General features: G+C 47.2%; 1 protein-coding gene across 7 annotated transcripts in view; it reads right to left on the reverse strand.

Annotated features, from left to right (window-relative positions):
- SLC39A7 (solute carrier family 39 member 7) overlaps positions 1-21,744 on the reverse strand; it is an 82,235-nt gene that overhangs the window by 36,752 nt on the left and 23,739 nt on the right. For all 7 annotated transcript variants that reach the window (XM_056540381.1, XM_056540379.1, XM_056540376.1 and 4 more), the window contains one exon: positions 16,326-16,530. In XM_056540381.1, coding sequence (XP_056396356.1) covers positions 16,326-16,497 — 172 coding nt within the window. In that variant the 5' untranslated portion in view covers positions 16,498-16,530. The remainder of the gene's footprint in view (positions 1-16,325; positions 16,531-21,744) is intronic.

Consider the following 21,744-nt stretch of genomic DNA (forward strand, 5'->3'; position numbering starts at 1 on the left):
AATATACATGTGATTGTTACACTGCTCAAACGAGAGATCCCATCTCCACATACATAGAAGTGGGATTCTTACATCCTTGACCCTTTTATCCTTGATCTTTGCATCTCAACCATCATTTACGGCACTTAGATAGCGCCGTCTTGTCTTTTGTTCCTATTTTTTCCTATATATTCTGCACAAAGCTCAGTTGAGGATGTTAGCAGTGCAAAACCCTAATCTGCCTGTCCCTGCTATTAAGAGACTGACTATTCAGGTCATAGAGCCCGAGACTGAGTCTGAAGAAAGATGTGCCCCTGTCCCAGAGCCCCTGGGAGTGGCAGCCTGCCCCCTCTCACCACCACCGGCTCCCACCCCAGTGTCCAATGCCCTACCAGTCTCCACAGCCTCAGAATTTCAGAGTGTTAAACAAAGCAATGAACAATTGACTCAGGCTGTAAAGGAACTTGCAAGTAGGGCCACTCCACCCGACCGTGAACAACCCCTACATAGGAAACCTATATCTGTTTCTGATCCCAGTCATGTTAATCCCCACAATAATCTGCCCAGTAGGCCCTCAGGGACCCAAAGGCCCTTTTGTACCTACTGCAACAAATCTGGACATTGGAAAGTACAATGTTGGGAGTTAAACTGATCTCCCCTGAGGTCACGGACTGGCCCTCAGGAAAAGAGACATTAGGTCCAAACCCAGAACAAATCGGGACTTTCACTTTATGTCGCCCCCTGCCCCTATGTAAAAGTAACTGTAGAAGGTATACAGTAGGAGGCATCAATAGATACAGGATCGCAAGTGTCCACTATATCTAAAGATGTTTTTTTACAAGTACTGGGATGCTAATTTGTTGTGTGAAATTGATGATGTTGATTTCAGGGTAGTAGCAGGTAACGGGAAACCAATACCCAGACATGGATATTGGGAGCCAACCATCCAGTTGGGAGAGCATGTACTCAGGGAACAGGGAGGGATTGTAACTGATGTGTCTGATAAAGGGTCCACAGAGTTCATATTGGGGATGAATATCATGAAACATTGTTTTGCTGACATTGTAGATTCTTTGCATGCCTCTCTCCCCTACATGTCCCCCTCAGGCCAGAAGGCTGTGCAGCACCACTTAAAGGTTCTCCAAGCGGAGCAGCAGTTTGCCAACCAGCAAGGTGAAGTTTGCTAAGTGCGGATTCAAGACATCAGGTCAGTAACCTTACAACCCAACACAGAGACAGTCCTTTGGTGTCATGCATGTCCTGGAGTGAGAAACAAGGACTATCAAGCCCTGCTAGAGCCTATACAATTAGAGGATAATCCTCTCATTCGAGCGGCAAGCAGTTTTGTCACAGTTACCAATGGAAGAGTCCCAGTCCGACTAGTCAATCTGTCCAGTGTGGCTACCGTCTTACCGAAATACACCCCGGTCACCCAGTTGTATCTTATAGAGTCAAGTGACATCTTATCAGAACGCAAGGTGGCTCGGCAACGGACAGCTCAAGTGACTCCGGGTTCTGCTGAAAGTCCCTCTGAGCCCTGGTGGGCGCAGCTTGAAGTGGGAAATGAAACTACTCCGAGGGATCAAGTTAATAGAGTAATCAATGTTACCAAGAGGTACCAGAAAGCTTTCAGTAAGCATCCTACAGACTTTGGATGTACATCCATGATCCAGCACCGGATTTTGACAGTCGACATAAGGTCAAATACCAGCCAGGTACAAAGAATCAAATTTAGCACAGTCAACAGTAGTTGTGTACTACACATAGTCATGTACACATAAAAGTCATGTACACATAAAAGTCATGTACAAATGGACTGTAACACTCACTACCACTAGCACAGTCCATTCATAAGTCATATGTCTAACGTGATGTTTCTTGTTTCCGTGTGCTCAGGATACTCTGCTGGCCACAGAGTATTCCTGTACTCGCATAAGAACATAGGTAAAAGTCAAGGGTAACGAAAGTCAAAGTTATCTAGCAACAAAAATAACTAGTGTTCTGGGGAGAAGTGTGTAATGCCAAGGGACCCCAGTAGCCAAGGCATTGGGCAGAAAGCCTCCGGCAACCCAATCTGCCAATTGTTGTGTCATGTATAGTCTAATGTCACAGTATGCATAGTCAAATGTCATAGTATGCATAGCCATAGTCTAATGTTATGATATACATAACCATAGTCATAGTCCATAAATCGTGTTATACCATAGTCATATATATGTTGTTATTCTCTGTTGAATGCAGAAAATCTAACAGAGCATGTATTGACATTTATACAAAGACTCTATTGCATTATCAGTTTTCTCTAAACCATAGCCTGGAAATGGACGTTGGGTTACAATGCCCCAGGACTGCATTCGGCCCCAAGGCCGCTTCGATCCTCAAGCCCGACAGGACTTTCGTCGAGGGCGACTTCTGTTAAGTAGGGGGATTTGTGATGTCCCAGTATGGGATATAGTCCCGTACAGTACTTAGGCCCTGTCCCTCTGTGTCCTAGAGGCTCTCCTGCAGTGTGTCCCCCATTGTGTTATCTGTATATTAGATGTATTATGTATAAAGGACCTTTGAGTTAGTAACATGATGTTGTCACATGTTTTGTTACCCAGAGAGCACCAGCTAACCAGGTGACCTGCAGCTTGACCTATGGGCTCCTTGCTCAGCCCCCCCCCTTTATAAGGAAGGGAGGAGCTGCAATCTGCCTCTTTACTCTCTTAGATCCTGAGGTACAGTAAAGACCAGATGTCTCAGAGCCAGTGTCCAGCACATCTGGAGGCCTCAAGCATAACCAGCAGTCACATGTCAGTGAGTCAAGTCATCTATGTATGCTGTCACTACCTACAGTCAAGTCTAGCCTATAGTCAAGTCTATTATAGTCCTAAAATCTGTCAAAGTCACTACAAGTGCCAGCAAGCTACGAGGTCCCCTGTGTTACTGGCCACCTCTCTGGTATCCTGGCCTAGCTGTAAAGACTATTTCCATCTGTCTACCTCAGTAAAGCTACCGTTAACCCGAACCTGGACTTGGACTATTATTTCCCTGCCTCACCTAGGGATAGCGGTACTACCGTTCAGGTGGTTACCAGGAAAACCACGCCCTGTCGTCACAAACATTTAGGAGTTAATAACATCTGCCCCTGGGCTATAACATCAGCCCCATACACGTCACCTTCACACCCTGTGGCGCACCACACATAATGGAGTGAAAAGTTAAAAACGTATACGTTTTTTTTCATAAAAAACGGATTCAACCGGACATAATTTTTTAAACCGTATACAGTTTTCAACCTTATACGGATTAAAATTTGTACACACATTTTGATACAGTTTAGTCAGGTTTCGAGGAATCCGTTTTTTTTTATATCAGAAACGTGATATGGGAACTGTATTGCAAAAGCATGGTGTGAACCCACCCTAAAAAAAAGTGCTCTCCATTGTGTCTGCACACAGCGACACAAAAGTGCCCCACACAAAGTGCCACCTTCTAACTTTAATTGTACCCCTTAAGACTTCTCCTCAAATGTACAGTGCCCACTTACTGCTTCTACACAGTAATAATGCCCCCACACTGATAAAATGCCTTTAGTGCACTCCTGAAAAGTAACACCCCCCTTATGTTCAGTACTCTCATTACATTGAGAGTGGCCCGTTTCAGTCCCAACACATAAATAGTGGTCCCCTAAAACTCATCCACATTGATAGTGGCCCGTTACTGTCCCATAAACATTGATATTGCCCCTTTATTGCCCCTACACATTGATATTGCCCCCTTACTTCCCCTACACATTAATATTGCCCCCTTACAACCCCTAAACATTGATAGTGGCCTGTTACTGTCCCTACACATTGATATTGCCCCCTTACTGCCCCTACACACTGATATTGCCCCCTTACTGCCCCTACACATTAATATTGTTCCCTTACAACCCCTACACATTGATATTGCCCCCTTACTGCCCCTACACATTGATATAGCTCCCTTACTGCCCCTTCACATTGATATTGCCCCTTACTGCCCCTACACATTGATATAGCTCCCTTACTGCCCCTACACATTGATATTGCCCCCTTACTGCCCCTACACATTGATATTGCCCCTTACTGCCCCTTCACATTGATATTGCCCCTTACTGCCCCTTCACATTGATATTGCCTCCTTACTGCCCCTTCACATTGATATTGCCCCCTTACTGCCCCTTCACATTGATATTGCCTCCTTACTGCCCCTACAAATTGATAATGCCCCCTTACTTCCCCTACACATTAATATTGCCCCCTTACAACCCCTACACATTGATAGTGGCCTGTTACTGACCCTACACATTTGATATCGCTCCCTTACTGCCCCTACACATTGACATTGCTCCCTTACTGCCCCTACACATTGATCTTGCCCCCTTACTGCCCCTACACATTGATATTGCCCCCTTACTGCCCCTACACATTGATATTGCCCATTACTGCCCTTCACATTGATATTGCCTCCTTACTGCCCCTTCACATTGATATTGTCCCCTTACTGCCCCTTCACATTGATATTGCCCCCTTACTGCCCCTACAAATTGATAATGCCCCCTTACTTCCCCTACACATTAATATTGCTCCCTTACAACCCCTACACATTGATAGTGGCCTGTTATTGCCCCTACACATTGATATCGCTCCCTTACTGCCCCTACACATTGATATTGCCCCCTTGCTGCCCTTACACATTGATATTGCCCTCTTACTGCCCCTTCACATTGATATTGCCCCCTTACTGCCCCTTCACATTGATATTGCCCCCTTACTTCCCCTACACATTAATATTGCCCCCTTACAACCCCTAAACATTGCTAGTGGCCTGTTACTGTCCCTACACATTGATATTGCCCCCTTACTGCCCCTACACACTGATATTGCCCCCTTACTGCCCCTACACATTAATATTGTCCCCTTACAACCCCTACACATTGCTATTGCCCCCTTACTGCCCCTACACATTGATATTGCTCCCTTACTGCCCCTACACATTGATATTGCCCCCTTACTGCCCCTACACATTGATATTGCCCCCTTACTGCCCCTACACATTGATATTGCCCCTTACTTCCCCTTCACATTGATATTGCCTCCTCACTGCCCCTTCACATTGATATTGCCCCCTTACTGCCACTACAAATTGATAATGCCCCCTTACTTCCCCTACACATTAATATTGCCCCCTTACAACCCCTACACATAGATAGTGGCCTGTTACTGCCCCTACACATTGATATCGCTCCCTTACTGCCCCTACACATTGATATTGCCCCCTTACTGCCCCTTCACATTGAAATTGCCCCCTTACTGCCCCTTCACATTGATATTGCCCCCTTACTTCCCCTACACATTAATATTGCCCCCTTACAACCCCCTAAACATTGATAGTGGCCTGATACTGTCCCTACACATTGATATTGCCCCCTTACTGCCCCTTCACATTGATATTGTCCCCTTACAACCCCTACACATTGAGATTGCCCCCTTACTGCCCCTACACATTAATATTGTCCCCTTACAACCCCTACACATTGATATTGCCCCCTTACTGCCCCTACACATTGATATAGCTCCCTTACTACCCCCACACATTGATATTGCCCCCTTACTGCCCCTACACATTGATATTGCGCCTTACTGCCCATTCACATTGATATTGCCTCCTTAATGCCCCTTCACATTGATATTGCCCCCTTACTGCCCCTTCACATTGATATTTCCCCCTTACTGCCCCTACAAATTGATAATGCCCCCTTACTTCCCCTACACATTAATATTGCCCCCTTACAACCCCTACACATTGATAGTGGCCTGTTACTGCCCCTACACATTGATATCGCTCCCTTACTGCCCCTACACATTGATATTGCCCCCTTACTGCCCCTACACATTGATATTGCCCTCTTACTGCCCCTTCACATTGATATTGCCCCTTACTGCACCTTCACATTGATATTGCCCCCTTACTGTCCCTACACATTAATATTGTCCCCTTACAACCCCTACACATTGATATTGCCCCCTTACTGCCCCTACACATTTATATTGCCCCCTTACTGCCCCTTCACATTGATATTGCCCCCTTTACTGCCCCTACACATTGATATTGCCCCCTTACTGCCCCTACACATTGATATTGCCCGCTTACTGCCCCTTCACATTGATATTGCCCCCTTTACTGCCCCTACACATTGATATTGCCCCCTTACTGCCCCTTCACATTGATAGTGGCCTGTTACTGCCCCTTCACATTGATATTGCCCCCTTACTGCCCCTACACATTGATATTGCCCGCTTACTGCCCCTACACATTGATATTTCCCCCTTTACTGCCCCTACACATTGATATTGCCCCCTTACTGCCCCTACACATTGATATTGCCCCCTTACTGCCCTTCAGCCCATAGGCAGCACTATGCCGGGCTGCTTTGAATCTTGTAGGTAGCCTGAAGTTACACATCACTTCCGCACTGTTCCTTGTCTACAATTTAAGACAATGTGAGTGGGGCTTTTGACAGTGACTCCATGTGATGTTTGGCGGAGAAATCAGTACATTTTTGCATGAAAAACCATGAAGAGTTGATGCACTGTGAACACAAGCAGTGGATTAAAGGGGTACTCTAGTAGGAAACGATTTTTTTTTCAAATGAACTGGTGCCAGAAAGTTAAACTGATTTGTAAATGACTTCTATATAAAAAAAAATCGTAATCCTTCCAGTACTTATCAGCTGCTGTATGCTCCAGAGGAAGTTGTATTTCTTTCTGGAGTTAAGTCTGACCACAGTGCTCTCTGCTGACACCTCTGTCCTTATCAGGAACTGTCCAGAGCAGGATAGGTTTGCTATGAGGATTTGCTTGCACTCTGGACAGTTCCTGACATGGACAGAAGTGTCAGCAGAGAGCACTGTGGTCAGACTGGAAAGAACTCCAGAAAGAAATACAATTTCCTGTGGAGCATACAGCAGCTGATAAGTACTGGTAGGATTAAGATTTTTTAATAGAAGTAATTTACAAATCTAAATTGTATAGGTATCACTAGCGCTGGAATGGTATGTTACCGGCTGCCAAGATAACGCTGAGAGGGTCCTGACCACTCCTCACATGGATAATGAATTTAAAACTTAATATAGTATTAGCGTATCGGCGCACAGAAACAATAAAAAGGTATGTTTAAATTAGCTAAGGTTGGCCGTATCCTTGATATAAGGAGTCGGTAAGTACTAAGACTATATACCTGATGATAATTCATGTCAGATATACCAAAAATTAATTAAACCTAATTGTCCATGGATTTAATAACACCTAAAGCAGAAAACCGGATGATGACAAAGAAATTTGAAAAAATACTGAGTTATTTGCAACTGACTTGCGATCACAGCATCCCGTTACAAATGTTGCGATAATGTTTCCGATGTGAATACAATGACTACAGTCTCTGACACAAATGTGGCAAGAGTCAAGTATTTCATAAAAAGTGAACCAGTACCTGTAAACATACAGCGCTCGTGTTAGAGCTGTGGCCCGGAGGTTGTTTCCCACTTAAGATCCAGGTAGGAACGTGAACTGAAATAGATATCCGTGGTGGTTGATGATTGGAATCGATGTCCGCTATGGTTCCGAGAAGCCGCAGAGAGCTCCCTTCAATACAGGTTTTTTTTTGAGCGATTACACACACCGTGAGGGTCGCTCCGGCCGGATAGCGTCTCACCGGTGTGGCGCGCTGAACAACGGATCGTGTTGCGGTATTGCCTGGGCGCTACTTAGTGACGTCACTATTGTTGTAGGGCACAGAAGCCGGGCCAGATCCTTATCCACCACAAATCATCAACCACCACGGATATCTATTTCAGTTCACGTTCCTAGCTGGATCATAAGTGGGAAACAACCTCCGGGCCACAGCTCTAACACGAGCGCTGTATGCTTACAGGTACTGGTTCACTTTTTATGAAATACTTGGCTCTTGCCACATTTGTGTCAGAGACTGTAGACATTGTATTCACATCGGAAACATTATCGCAACATTTGTAACGGGATGCTGTGATCGCAAGTCAGTTGCAAATAACTCAGTATTTTTTCAAATTTCTTTGTCATCATCCGGTTTTCTGCTTTAGGTGTTATTAAATCCATGGACAATTAGGTTTAATTAATTTTTGGTATATCTGATGTTACGCCGAGCGCTCCGGGTCCCCGCTCCTCCCCGGAGCGCTCGCTACACTCTCGCTACTGCAGCGCTCCGGTCAGATCCACTGACCCGGTGCGCTGCGTTACCGCCTCCAGCCGGGATGCGATTCGCGATGCGGGTGGCGCCCGCTCGCGATGCGCACCCCGGCTCCCGTACCTGACTCGCTCTCCGTCGGTCCTGTCCCGGCGCACGCGGCCCCGCTCCCTAGGGCGCGCGCGCGCCGGGTCTCTGCGATTTAAAGGGCCACTGCGCCGCTGATTGGCGCAAGTGGTTCTAATCAGTGTGTTCACCTGTGCACTCCCTATGTATACCTCACTTCCCCTGCACTCCCTCGCCGGATCTTGTTGCCATTGTGCCAGTGAAAGCGTTTCCTTGTGTGTTCCTAGCCTGTGTTCCAGACCTCCTGCCGTTGCCCCTGACTACGATCCTTGCTGCCTGCCCCGACCTTCTGCTACGTCCGACCTTGCTTCTGCCTACTCCCTTGTACCGCGCCTATCTTCAGCAGTCAGAGAGGTTGAGCCGTTGCTAGTGGATACGACCTGGTCACTACCGCCACAGCAAGACCATCCCGCTTTGCGGCGGGCTCTGGTGAAAACCAGTAGTGACTTAGAACCGGTCCACTAGCACGGTCCACGCCAATCCCTCTCTGGCACAGAGGATCCACCTCCTGCCAGCCGGCATCGTGACAGTAGATCCGGCCATGGATCCCGCTGAAGTCCCTCTGCCAGTTGTCGCCGACCTCACCACGGTGGTCGCCCAGCAGTCACAACAGATAGCGCAACAAGGCCACCAGCTGTCTCAACTGACCGTGATGCTACAGCAGCTACTACCACAGCTTCAGCAATCATCTCCTCCGCCAGCTCCTGCACCTCCTCCGCAGCGAGTGGCCGCTTCAGGCCTACGACTATCCCTGCCGGATAAATTTGATGGGGACTCTAAATTTTGCCGTGGCTTTCTTTCTCAATGTTCCCTGCACTTGGAGATGATGTCGGACCAGTTTCCCACTGAAAGGTCTAAGGTGGCTTTCGTAGTCAGCCTTCTATCTGGAAAAGCTCTGTCATGGGCCACACCGCTCTGGGACCGCAATGACCCCGTCACTGCCTCTGTACACTCCTTCTTCTCGGAAATTCGAAGTGTCTTTGAGGAACCTGCCCGAGCCTCTTCTGCTGAGACTGCCCTGTTGAACCTGGTCCAGGGTAATTCTTCCGTTGGCGAGTACGCCGTACAATTCCGTACTCTTGCTTCTGAACTATCCTGGAATAATGAGGCCCTCTGCGCGACCTTTAAAAAAGGCCTATCCAGCAACATTAAAGATGTTCTGGCCGCACGAGAAATCCCTGCTAACCTACAGGAACTCATTCATCTAGCCACTCGCATTGACATGCGTTTTTCAGAAAGGCGTCAGGAGCTCCGCCAGGATATGGACTTTGTTCGCACGAGGCGTTTTTTCTCCCCGGCTCCACTCTCCTCTGGTCCCCTGCAATCCGTTCCTGTGCCTCCCGCCGTGGAGGCTATGCAGGTCGACCGGTCTCGCCTGACACCTCAAGAGAGGACACGACGCCGCATGGAGAATCTCTGCCTGTACTGTGCCGGTACCGAACACTTCCTGAAGGATTGTCCTATCCGTCCTCCCTGCCTGGAAAGACGTACGCTGACTCCGCACAAAGGTGTGACAGTCCTTGATGTCAACTCTGCTTCTCCACGTCTTACTGTGCCTGTGCGGATATCTGCCTCTACCTTCTCCTTCTCTACTATGGCCTTCTTGGATTCCGGATCTGCAGGAAATTTTATTTTAGCCTGTTACGCCGAGCGCTCCGGGTCCCCGTTCCTCCCCGGAGCGCTCGCCTCATCCTCGTTGCTGCAGCGCCCCGGTCAGATCCACTGCCTACTCCCTTGTACCTCGCCTATCTTCAGCAGCCAGAGAGGTGAGCCGTTGCTAGTGGATACGACCTGGTCACTACCGCCGCAGCAAGACCATCCCGCTTTGCGGCGGGCTCTGGTGAAAACCAGTAGTGTCTTAGAACCGGTCCACTAGCACGGTCCTCGCTATCCCTCTCTGGCACAGAGGATCCACTACCTGCCAGCCGGCATCGTGACATAGCCTCTCTCATCAACAGGTTCAACATCCCAGTGACCAGTCTCGCCAGACCCCTCTACATCAATTGTGTTAACAATGAAAGATTGGACTGTACCATACGTTTCCGCACGGAGCCCCTCCTAATGTGCATCGGACCTCATCACGAGAAAATTTAGTTTTTGGTCCTCCCCAATTGCACTTCCGAAATTCTCCTCGGACTACCCTGGCTTCAACACCATTCCCCAACCCTGGATTGGTCCACTGGGGAGATCAAGAGTTGGGGTTCCTCTTGTTTCAAGGACTGCCTTAAACCGGTTGCCAGTTCTCCTTGCCGTGACCCTGTGGTTCCCCCTGTAACCGGTCTCCCTAAGGCCTATATGGACTTTGCGGATGTTTTTTGCAAAAAACAAGCTGAGACTCTACCTCCTCACAGGCCTTATGACTGTCCTATTGACCTCCTCCCGGGCACTACTCCACCCCGGGGCAGAATTTATCCTCTCTCTGCCCCAGAGACTCTTGCTATGTCTGAGTACATCCAGGAGAATTTAAAAAAGGGCTTTATCCGCAAATCCTCCTCTCCTGCCGGAGCCGGATTTTTCTTTGTGTCCAAAAAAGATGGCTCCCTACGTCCTTGCATTGACTACCGCGGTCTTAATAAAATCACGGTAAAAAACCGCTACCCCCTACCTCTCATCTCTGAACTCTTTGATCGCCTCCAAGGTGCCCACATCTTTACCAAACTGGACTTAAGAGGTGCTTATAATCTCATCCGCATCAGAGAGGGGGATGAATGGAAAACGGCATTTAACACTAGAGATGGACACTTTGAGTATCTGGTCATGCCCTTTGGCCTGTGCAACGCCCCTGTTACGCCGAGCACTCCGGGTCCCCGCTCCTCCCCGGAGCGCTCGCTTCTCTCTCGCTACCGCAGCGCTCCGGGCAGCTCCACTGACCCGGTGCGCTGCGATACCGTCTCCAGCCGGGATGCGATTCGCGATGCGGGTAGCGCCCGCTCGCGATGCGCATCCCGGCTCCCGTACCTGACTCGCTCCCCGTCTGTCCTGTCCCGGCGCGCGCGGCCCCGCTCCCTAGGGCGCGCGCGCGCCGGGTCTCTGCGATTTAAAGGGCCACTGCGCCGCTGATTGGCGCAGTGGTTCCAATTAGTGTGTTCACCTGTGCACTCCCTATTTATACCTCACTTCCCCTTCACTCCCTCGCCGGATCTTGTTGCCATTGTGCCAGTGAAAGCGTTTCCTTGTGTGTTCCTAGCCTGTGTTCCAGACCTCCTGCCGTTGCCCCTGACTACGATCCTTGCTGCCTGCCCCGACCTTCTGCTACGTCCGACCTTGCTTCTGTCTACTCCCTTGTACCGCGCCTATCTTCAGCAGTCAGAGAGGTTGAGCCGTTGCTAGTGGATACGACCTGGTCACTACCGCCGCAGCAAGACCATCCCGCTTTGCGGCGGGCTCTGGTGAAAACCAGTAGTGACTTAGAACCGATCCACTAGCACGGTCCACGCCAATCCCTCTCTGGCACAGAGGATCCACTACCTGCCAGCCGGCATCGTGACAGCCCCTGCCGTCTTCCAAGACTTTGTTAATGAAATTTTTCGTGATCTCTTATATTCCTGTGTTGTTGTGTATCTGGACGATATCCTGATTTTTTCTGCCAACCTAGAAGAACACCGCCAGCATGTCCGCATGGTTCTTCAGAGACTTCGTGACAATCAACTTTATGCCAAAATGGAGAAATGTCTGTTTGAATGTCAATCTCTTCCTTTCCTAGGATACTTGGTCTCTGGCCGGGGACTACAGATGGATCCAGACAAACTCTCTGCCGTCTTAGATTGGCCACGCCCCTCCGGACTCCGTGCTATCCAACGTTTTTTGGGGTTCGCCAATTATTACAGACAATTTATTCCACATTTTTCTACCATTGTGGCTCCTATCGTGGCTTTAACCAAAAAGAATGCCAATCCTAAGTCATGGCCTCCTCAAGCGGAAGACGCCTTTAAACAGCTCAAGTCTGCCTTTTCTTCGGCTCCCGTGCTCTCCAGACCTGACCCATCTAAACCCTTCCTATTGGAGGTTGATGCCTCCTCAGTAGGAGCTGGAGCGGTCCTTCTACAAAAAAATTCTTCCGGGCATGCTGTTACTTGTGGTTTTTTTTCTAGGACCTTATCTCCGGCGGAGAGGAACTACTCCATCGGGGATCGAGAGCTACTAGCGATTAAATTAGCACTTGAGGAATGGAGGCATCTGCTGGAGGGATCAAGATTTCCAGTTATTATTTACACCGATCACAAGAACCTCTCCTATCTCCAGTCTGCCCAACGGCTGAATCCTCGCCAGGCCAGGTGGTCTCTGTTCTTTGCCCGATTTAATTTTGAAATTCACTTTCGGCCTGCCGATAAGAACATTAGGGCCGATGCTCTCTCTCGTTCCTCGGATGCCTCGGAAGTAGAGCTCTCTCCGCAACACATCATTCCTCCTGACTGCCTGATCTCCACTTCTCCAGCCTCCATCAGGCAAACTCCTCCAGGGAAGACCTTCGTCTCTCCACGCCAACGCCTCGGAATCCTCAAATGGGGTCACTCCTCCCATCTCGCAGGTCATGCGGGCATCAAGAAATCCGTGCAACTCATCTCTCGTTTCTATTGGTGGCCGACTCTGGAGACGGATGTTGTGGATTTTGTGCGAGCCTGCACTGTCTGTGCCCGGGATAAGACTCCTCGCCAGAAGCCCGCTGGTCTTCTTCATCCTCTGCCTGTCCCCGAACAGCCTTGGTCTCTGATTGGTATGGACTTTATTACAGACTTACCCCCATCCCGTGGCAACACTGTTGTTTGGGTGGTCGTTGATCGATTCTCCAAGATGGCACATTTCATCCCTCTTCCTGGTCTTCCTTCAGCGCCTCAGTTGGCAAAACAATTTTTTGTACACATTTTTCGTCTTCACGGGTTGCCCACGCAGATCGTCTCGGACAGAGGCGTCCAATTCGTGTCAAAATTCTGGAGGGCTCTCTGTAAACAACTCAAGATTAAATTAAACTTTTCTTCTGCCTATCATCCTCAATCCAATGGGCAAGTAGAAAGAATTAACCAGGTCCTGGGTGATTATTTACGGCATTTTGTTTCCTCCCGCCAGGATGACTGGGCAGATCTTCTACCATGGGCCGAATTCTCGTATAACTTCAGAGTCTCTGAATCTTCCTCCAAATCCCCATTTTTCGTGGTGTACGGCCGTCACCCTCTTCCCCCCCTCCCTACTCCCTTGCCCTCTGGTTTGCCCGCTGTGGATGAAATATCTCGTGATCTTTCCACCATATGGAAAGAGACCCAAAATTCTCTCTTACAGGCTTCATCACGCATGAAGAAGTTTGCTGATAAGAAAAGAAGAGCTCCCCCCATTTTTTCTCCTGGAGACAAGGTATGGCTCTCCGCTAAATATGTCCGCTTCCGTGTCCCTAGCTACAAATTGGGACCACGCTATCTTGGTCCTTTCAAAATTTTGTGCCAGATTAATCCTGTCTCTTACAAACTTCTTCTTCCTCCTTCTCTTCGTATTCCTAATGCCTTTCACGTTTCTCTTCTTAAACCACTCATCATCAACCGTTTCTCTCCCAAACTTGTTTCTCCCACTCCTGTTTCCGGCTCCTCGGACATCTTCTCCGTAAAGGAGATACTGGCCTCCAAGAAGGTCAGAGGGAAAACTTTTTTTTTGGTCGATTGGGAGGGTTGTGGTCCTGAAGAGAGATCCTGGGAACCTGAGGACAATATCCTAGACAAAAGTCTGCTCCTCAGGTTCTCAGGCTCTAAGAAGAGGGGGAGACCCAAGGGGGGGGGTACTGTTACGCCGAGCGCTCCGGGTCCCCGCTCCTCCCCGGAGCGCTCGCTACACTCTCGCTACTGCAGCGCTCCGGTCAGATCCACTGACCCGGTGCGCTGCGTTACCGCCTCCAGCCGGGATGCGATTCGCGATGCGGGTGGCGCCCGCTCGCGATGCGCACCCCGGCTCCCGTACCTGACTCGCTCTCCGTCGGTCCTGTCCCGGCGCGCGCGGCCCCGCTCCCTAGGGCGCGCGCGCGCCGGGTCTCTGCGATTTAAAGGGCCACTGCGCCGCTGATTGGCGCAAGTGGTTCTAATCAGTGTGTTCACCTGTGCACTCCCTATGTATACCTCACTTCCCCTGCACTCCCTCGCCGGATCTTGTTGCCATTGTGCCAGTGAAAGCGTTTCCTTGGGTGTTCCTAGCCTGTGTTCCAGACCTCCTGCCGTTGCCCCTGACTACGATCCTTGCTGCCTGCCCCGACCTTCTGCTACGTCCGACCTTGCTTCTGCCTACTCCCTTGTACCGCGCCTATCTTCAGCAGTCAGAGAGGTTGAGCCGTTGCTAGTGGATACAACCTGGTCACTACCGCCGCAGCAAGACCATCCCGCTTTGCGGCGGGCTCTGGTGAAAACCAGTAGTGACTTAGAACCGGTCCACTAGCACGGTCCACGCCAATCCCTCTCTGGCACAGAGGATCCACCTCCTGCCAGCCGGCATCGTGACATCTGACAAGAATTATCATCTGTTATATAGTCTTAGTACTTACCGACTCCTTATATCAAGGATACGGCCAACCTTAGCTAATTTAAACATACCTTTTTATTGTTTCTGTGCGCCGATACGCTAATACTATATTAAGTTTTTAATTTACAAATCTGTTTAACTTTCTGGCACCAGTTCATTTGAAAAAAAATAAATAATGGTTTTCCACTGGAGTACCCCTTTCATAAAAGGAAGACGTACATTGTTTCCTATATACTTCTCCTGATACCCTTCCTGACATTGGCTTAAAAAACTGCACCGTGTGAAAGCACCGAGAGCATAAACATAGACAACAGATTTGTTGCAGAATTTGACTGAATGGGTTATGCCGAAATCCACATGCTTGCTGCCCAACCAACCCCCATCATACATTGCAGAGTTTTGCAGCAAATCTGCAAATGTGTGAATAGACATTTATACATTCAATCAGGTGTATAGATTGAAGCTCCTATAATGCCACCTAATGTGTGACATCTAATGTGTGACATCATTGTGTTCTGCTCTATGTACATGTGCCACCCTTTAAAGGAATATGTTTACACAACTGCAAGCAATTACCGTACTAATGCCTGCACACTGCTGTCCCCCTATATAACATCTGGGTCCGATAGGTCCCCCAACTGCATTGCCTTCCACAGCTATGCCACTGATCGCAGGTTTTTATTAATTTAATGCAAATACTCTTTTATGCATGTTTATTTTTCATTTGGACTACAATGGAACAAATACATCAGAATATAACCGGTTAACCATTGGTATGCTGGCGCTTTGTGTTTTGGACATGTGTATGGACGTTTGGACAATAGGTCTTATCTAAGCTTTGTGACTGACCAAGTTCATCTCTTCCATGGCAACTGATTCCCCTATGACAGGAGGAGATGGCCCAGTCACAAAGTTCATTTTGTCATGTATTGGTTCAAGGAACATGACCGTAAATTTTCCTTGCTTCGTCGGTCCTCCCCTCTTAATCCTATAGACATCTGTGGAAGGAGGTAGAACGGCCATTTTGAACATGTCCTCCATCTAATGGGTAGGAACTGCGAGAAGTGATCCTGTCCGCATAGGCCATGTTCCCGCAGAATGGTTTCCTCACCTTGTGGGATCTATGCCAAGACTGGGCCAAAGGAGGTCCAACCCGCAACTAGATGGGGGCTCTACTAAAAGGGCAATTCTGTGTATTCTGTACCTTAAAATTACTTGACAGGCTAATCCTTGGATGTTCTTCTTAGTGTGAAATGTGGCCAGGTTGGTTGTCACTTCTCCCCCTAGAACAGTGGTCTTAAACTGTGGCCCTACAGATGTTGCAAAACTTCAACTACCAGCATGCCCGGACAGCCGTTGGCTGTCCGGGCATGCTGGGAGTTGAAGCTTTGCAACATCTGGAGAGCCACAGTTTGAGACCAATGCCATAGACCACCTAAGGCGGTGGAAAAAGACTTAAAAACGGAAGTAGGAATGAATGAGGCCTAACTAACACTTACACAATGGACAAGTTAATTGTTTTGGATAAGATCCATGTAAAGACATCTGCAGCTTTTTAGGCTCCAGCCTAGAGAAGTAGGATGATGAGGCCGAATGCAACTCTTGTCCCTGGAACACGAATCCAAACTTCTTGCAGAACATTTCCTCTAGATGGGTGTAACAGGATTCCATATTGTGCTGTAATGTGACAATGACGATTGGGATCTGTATGGACAAGAGATAAAATACGCTTCAGTCATGTGATATTTGTCAGTATCGGCATGCTGATCATTTATGGGACATACAGTACATACAATCTGCCATGATCAGCATGACCCAATCATCTCCCTACCCTGTGGTTGTATTGCAGAACCAGTGCTATTGCCCACCGTAAATGATAAAACTGTAGTGTTGCATCACAATAACTAATGGAACAATTTCAATAGGATAGAAACAATCCTTGTATTATTAATAATATAACAATATTTATCAGATGTTCCCAGGAGTACTGCATGAAGGAGAGACTCAGGGTTTGTTTGTTTGTTTTAAAGCACAATGGCCCCTTTGATGTTCCAGAAAACAATGTGTTAAAGCTGCACAACCCTTAGACAACAATGTATTTTATGCATCCATTTTTGCTTGGGTGTCAGGCCCCGACCTCCTGGCCCCAGCATATCAAAACAACTGTAGACACCACAGCAATCCTTGCTTGCATTCTAAAAATGGACAGGAGAGGTCACAGAGGAGTGCTATCAGACAGGAAAGAGCACAGATGAGTACTATCAGACAGGAAAGAGCACAGAGGAGTGCTATCAGACAGAAGAGAGCACAGAGGAGTGCTATCAGACAGGAGAGAGTACAGAGGAATGCTATCAGACAGGAGAGAGCACAGAGGAATGCTATCAGACAGGAGAGAGCACAGAGGAGTCCTATCATACAGGAGAGAGCACAGAGGAATACTATCAGGCAGGAGAGAGCACAGAGGAGTGCTATCAGACAGGAGAGAGCACAGAGAAGTCCTATCAGACAGGAGAGATCACAGAGGAGTACTATCAGACAGGACAGAGCACAGAGGAGTGCTATCAGACAGGAGAGAGCACAGAGAAGTCCTATCAGACAAGAGAGAGCACAGAGGAATACTATCAGGCAGGAGAGAGCACAGAGGAGTGCTATCAGACAGAAGAGTGCACAGAGGAGTCCTATCAGACAGGAGAGAGCATAGAGGAGTGCTATCAGACAGAAGAGAGCACAGAGGAATACTATCAGACAGAAGAGAGCACAGAGGAGTACTATCAGACAGGAAAGAGCACAGAGGAGTCCTATCAGTCAGGAAAGAGCACAGAGGAGTACTATCAGGCAGGAGAGAGCACAGAGGAGTGCTATCAGACAGAAGAGTGCACAGAGGAGTCCTATCAGACAGCAGAGAGCACAGAGGAGTGCTATCAGACAGAAGAGTGCACAGAGGAGTGCTAGCAGACAGGAGAGAGCACAGAGGAGTGCTATCAGGAGAGAGCACATAGGAGGGCTATCAGAGAGGAGAGAGCACAGAGGAGTGCTATCAGACAGGAGAGAGCACAGAGAAGTGCTATCAGACAGGAGAGAGCACAGAGGAGTGCTATCAGACAGAAGAGTGCACAGAGGAGTGCTATCAGACAGGAGAGAGCACAGAGGAGTACTATCAGATGGAACAGAGCACAGAGGTGTACTATCAGACAGGAGAGAGCACAGAGAAGTGCTATCAGACAGAAGAGTGCACAGAGGAGTGCTATCAGACAGAACAGAGCACAGAGGTGTACTATCAGACAGGAGAGAGCACAGAGAAGTGCTATCAGACAGAAGAGTGCACAGAGGAGTGCTATCAGACAGAACAGAGCACAGAGGAGTACTATCAGACAGGAGAGAGCACAGAGGAGTACTATCAGACAGAAGAGAGCACAGAGGAGTAGTATCAGACAGGAGATAGCACAGAGGAGTGCTATCAGAAGAGAGCACAGAGGAGTACTATCAAACAGGAGAGAGCACAGAGGAGTACTATCAGACAGGAGAGAGCACAGAGGAGTGCTAGCCCACCCTCACTTCCTAGACTTTGTCTCTACCTGTGCTTTAGCTGGGACAAATATGATGGGACAAACATAATCCTGCAGCCGGACAGAATTATGTTCTGGACACCTTTTTTTTTTTTGTATAAGCCATGATTTTATAAACCATTATTTCTATAAAAAGAAAATAAATATTTTTTATGAAGTATATTAGAAAAGTTAATGTTTTGCAAAGATTAACAACATATAAAAAGTTTTTGAATCTGACAGTGCACATTTATTTAATATAGTTTTAATAATTTTTATTTATTCTGTATTTTTTGTTTTTAATTCCTTTTTCCATTAAGAAGCGGTTCATTAATTTATTTTCCTCAAATAAATGGAATACAGAATAATCATAATAGTGATATGTATTCCAAAACGGTCCTCATTGCTTACATCTGTTCAGTCTTTTGTGAGATTCCACACTGTATTGTATTTCTGTGCTGGAAACTATCAGACTTTTCACATTATCAGATGAAGAATAATAGGAATTTCTCTAAATATTTATTAAAATTTTCACACAGCATTAGAGAATTGTGAAGATTTCTAACATTATCTGTTAGTCATTCTTCCGACATTTACCTTAGATCCTAGTTTTGGGTGTGACTGATCCTTCCCCATGGGTCACTTGTGACATTACATTGTGTAAAGCAAATATTGGAGGAGTATTTTTTTATGGGCGAGAACAGGATGTAGCAGTATTGTCCTTTATAATACCCAGATATACCTCTGCTATGCCCCTGGAAGCTGGCAGTCCTGTTACTTTTGCAACTATGTGATAGAAGCTTCTATGCCTCGCATGGTTGTATAGGTTATCAGACCACCTGCTCTCCTCTCTCTATATGATTTTGTGATCATGCTGGGAGCTCTCCTTTCGGGAAACAATTTTCCTTGTTCTTGGAATCAATAGGAATCCCATAAGTCAGGCCCCCACTGATCACCCTGTTATCCCCAATCCTCTGCAGAGGGGATAACTTATAGTTGGGAATACACTTTTAAGTTTATGCACAAGTCATGGTAATGCCAAATTTTACCACAAATCAGCGGCCAAATGTCAGCATGGAAACCCAGCCAGATATGGTTCGTTGTACATAGTCACTTGTACATGGTGGGTAGGATTATAGCAGATATATACTTATACATAGGAGCAGTATTATATTAGTTCTATTCTTGTAAATAGGAGCAATATTATAGTAGTTATATTCTTGTATATAGGAGCAGCATTATAGTAGTTATATTCTTGTATATAGGAGCAGTATTATAGTAGATATATTCTTGTATATAGGAGCAGTATTATAGTAGTTATATTCCTGTATATAGGAGAAGTATTATAGTCGTTATATTCTTGTATATAGGAGCAGAATTATAGTAGTTATATTCTTGTATATAGGAGCAGTATTATAGTAGTTATATTCTTGTATATAGGAGGCAGTATTATAGTAGTTATATTCTTGTATATAGGAGCAGAATTATAGTAGTTATATTCTTGTATATAGGAGGCAGTATTATAGTAGTTATATTCTTGTATATAGGAGCAGTATTATAGTAGTTATATTCTTGTATATAGGAGACAGTATTATAGTAGTTATATTCTTGTATATAGGAGCAGTATTATAGTAGTTATATTCTTGTATATAGGAGCAGTATTATAGTAGTTATATTCTTGTATATAGGAGGCAGTATTATAGTAGTTATATTCTTGTATATAGGAGGCAGTATTATAGTAGTTATATTCTTGTATATAGGAGGCAGTATTATAGTAGATATATTCTTGTATATAGGAGCAGTATTATAGTAGTTATATTCTTGTATATAGGAGGCAGTATTATAGAAGGTATATTCTTGTATATAGGAGCAGTATTATAGTAGTTATATTCTTGTATATAGGAGCAGAATTATAGTAGTTATATTCTTGTGTATAGGAGCAGTATTATAGTAGTTATATTCTTGTATATAGGAGGCAGTATTATAGTAGTTATATTCTTGTATATAGGAGCAGAATTATAGTAGTTATATTCTTGTGTATAGGAGCAGTATTATAGTAGTTATATTACTGTATATAGGAGCAGTATTATAGTAGTTATATTCTTGTATATAGCAGGCAGTATTATAGAGGGGCATTTACTAAGGGGTTTAGTAATTTTTTTCTGACTATTTTTGGCGCAAAATTGTCGCAATTGCGCCTACCCTATAAATTGTGCGACTTTCCCTAGCAAGAGCTAGAAAGTCACATTTTTTTTCCCGCTTAATTTACGCAAGTTTTCAGTTTTTACTTGCAGTGGTCAGGAATTTATTAACTGAGACAGTCGCAGTTGCGCAATAAACTGTCGCAACGGCCATAAAAATTTACTAAATTTACTCCAGCTCCAACATGGAGCAGGAAAAGCTACTGCCGCCCGGGCTCCGACATACTTTCTCCCCGCTACCCTCACTGCGCTACCGGGACACTACAGTGATTTACATCCCCCCCCCCCCCCTCTCACCTGCCAGCGCCACACAACTTCCATCTGTCTGCTGTTGCAAGACTACAAGTCCCAGCATGCCCTTACAGTGAGGACACGCTGGGAGTTGTAGTCTTGTAGCAGCGGGAGCTGAGCGGCGCGGGCGGGAGACAAGGGGGGGGGGGGGGGTAGCGGGGAGGCCGTATGAGGAGCCCGGGCGGGAGACAAGGGGGGGAGCCCAGGCGGCTGCACTGTAATCTCAGCCCGGGCTCCTGCCCTGAGAGCCAAAGGCTTTGGCTGTCAGGGCATGCTGGGTGTTGTAGTTTTGCAACAGCTGGAGGGCCACAGTTTGCAGACCACTGGTGTGTGGTCTGTAAACTGTAGTCCTCCAGCTGTTGCAAAACTAAACAGCTGAAGGGGACCGGCAAAAACGTTCACTTACCCTTCCGAGGCTCCAGCGACGATCGCTGACGGAGATCGTCGCGCGGCAGTGTCGTGCAGCGCTGGATCCTACGGAAGCCGGTAAGTTGCCCAAGCTTCCCAACCAGGGTGCCTCCAAATGTTGCAAGACTACAACTCCCAGCATGCCTGGACACCTTTTGGCTGTCCAGGCATGCTGGGAGTTGTAGTTTTGCAACAGCTGGAGGCACCCTTGTTGGGAAACACTGGCCTAAAACAGTGTTTCCCAACCAGGGTGCCTCCAGATGTTGCAAGACTACAACTCCCAGCATGCCTGGACAGCCATCGTCGCGCGGCAGTGTCGTGTATCGCTGGATCCTACGGAAGCCGGTAAGTTGACCAAGCTTCCCAACCAGGGTGCCTCCAGATGTTGCAAGACTACAACTCCCAGCATGCCTGGACAGCCTTTGGCTGTCCAGGCATGCTGGGAGCTGTAGTTTTGCAACATCTGGAGGCAC

Source organism: Hyla sarda, chromosome 9 (genome assembly GCF_029499605.1).
Source record: "Hyla sarda isolate aHylSar1 chromosome 9, aHylSar1.hap1, whole genome shotgun sequence".
In the NCBI taxonomy this organism is placed as follows: Eukaryota; Metazoa; Chordata; class Amphibia; order Anura; family Hylidae; genus Hyla; species Hyla sarda.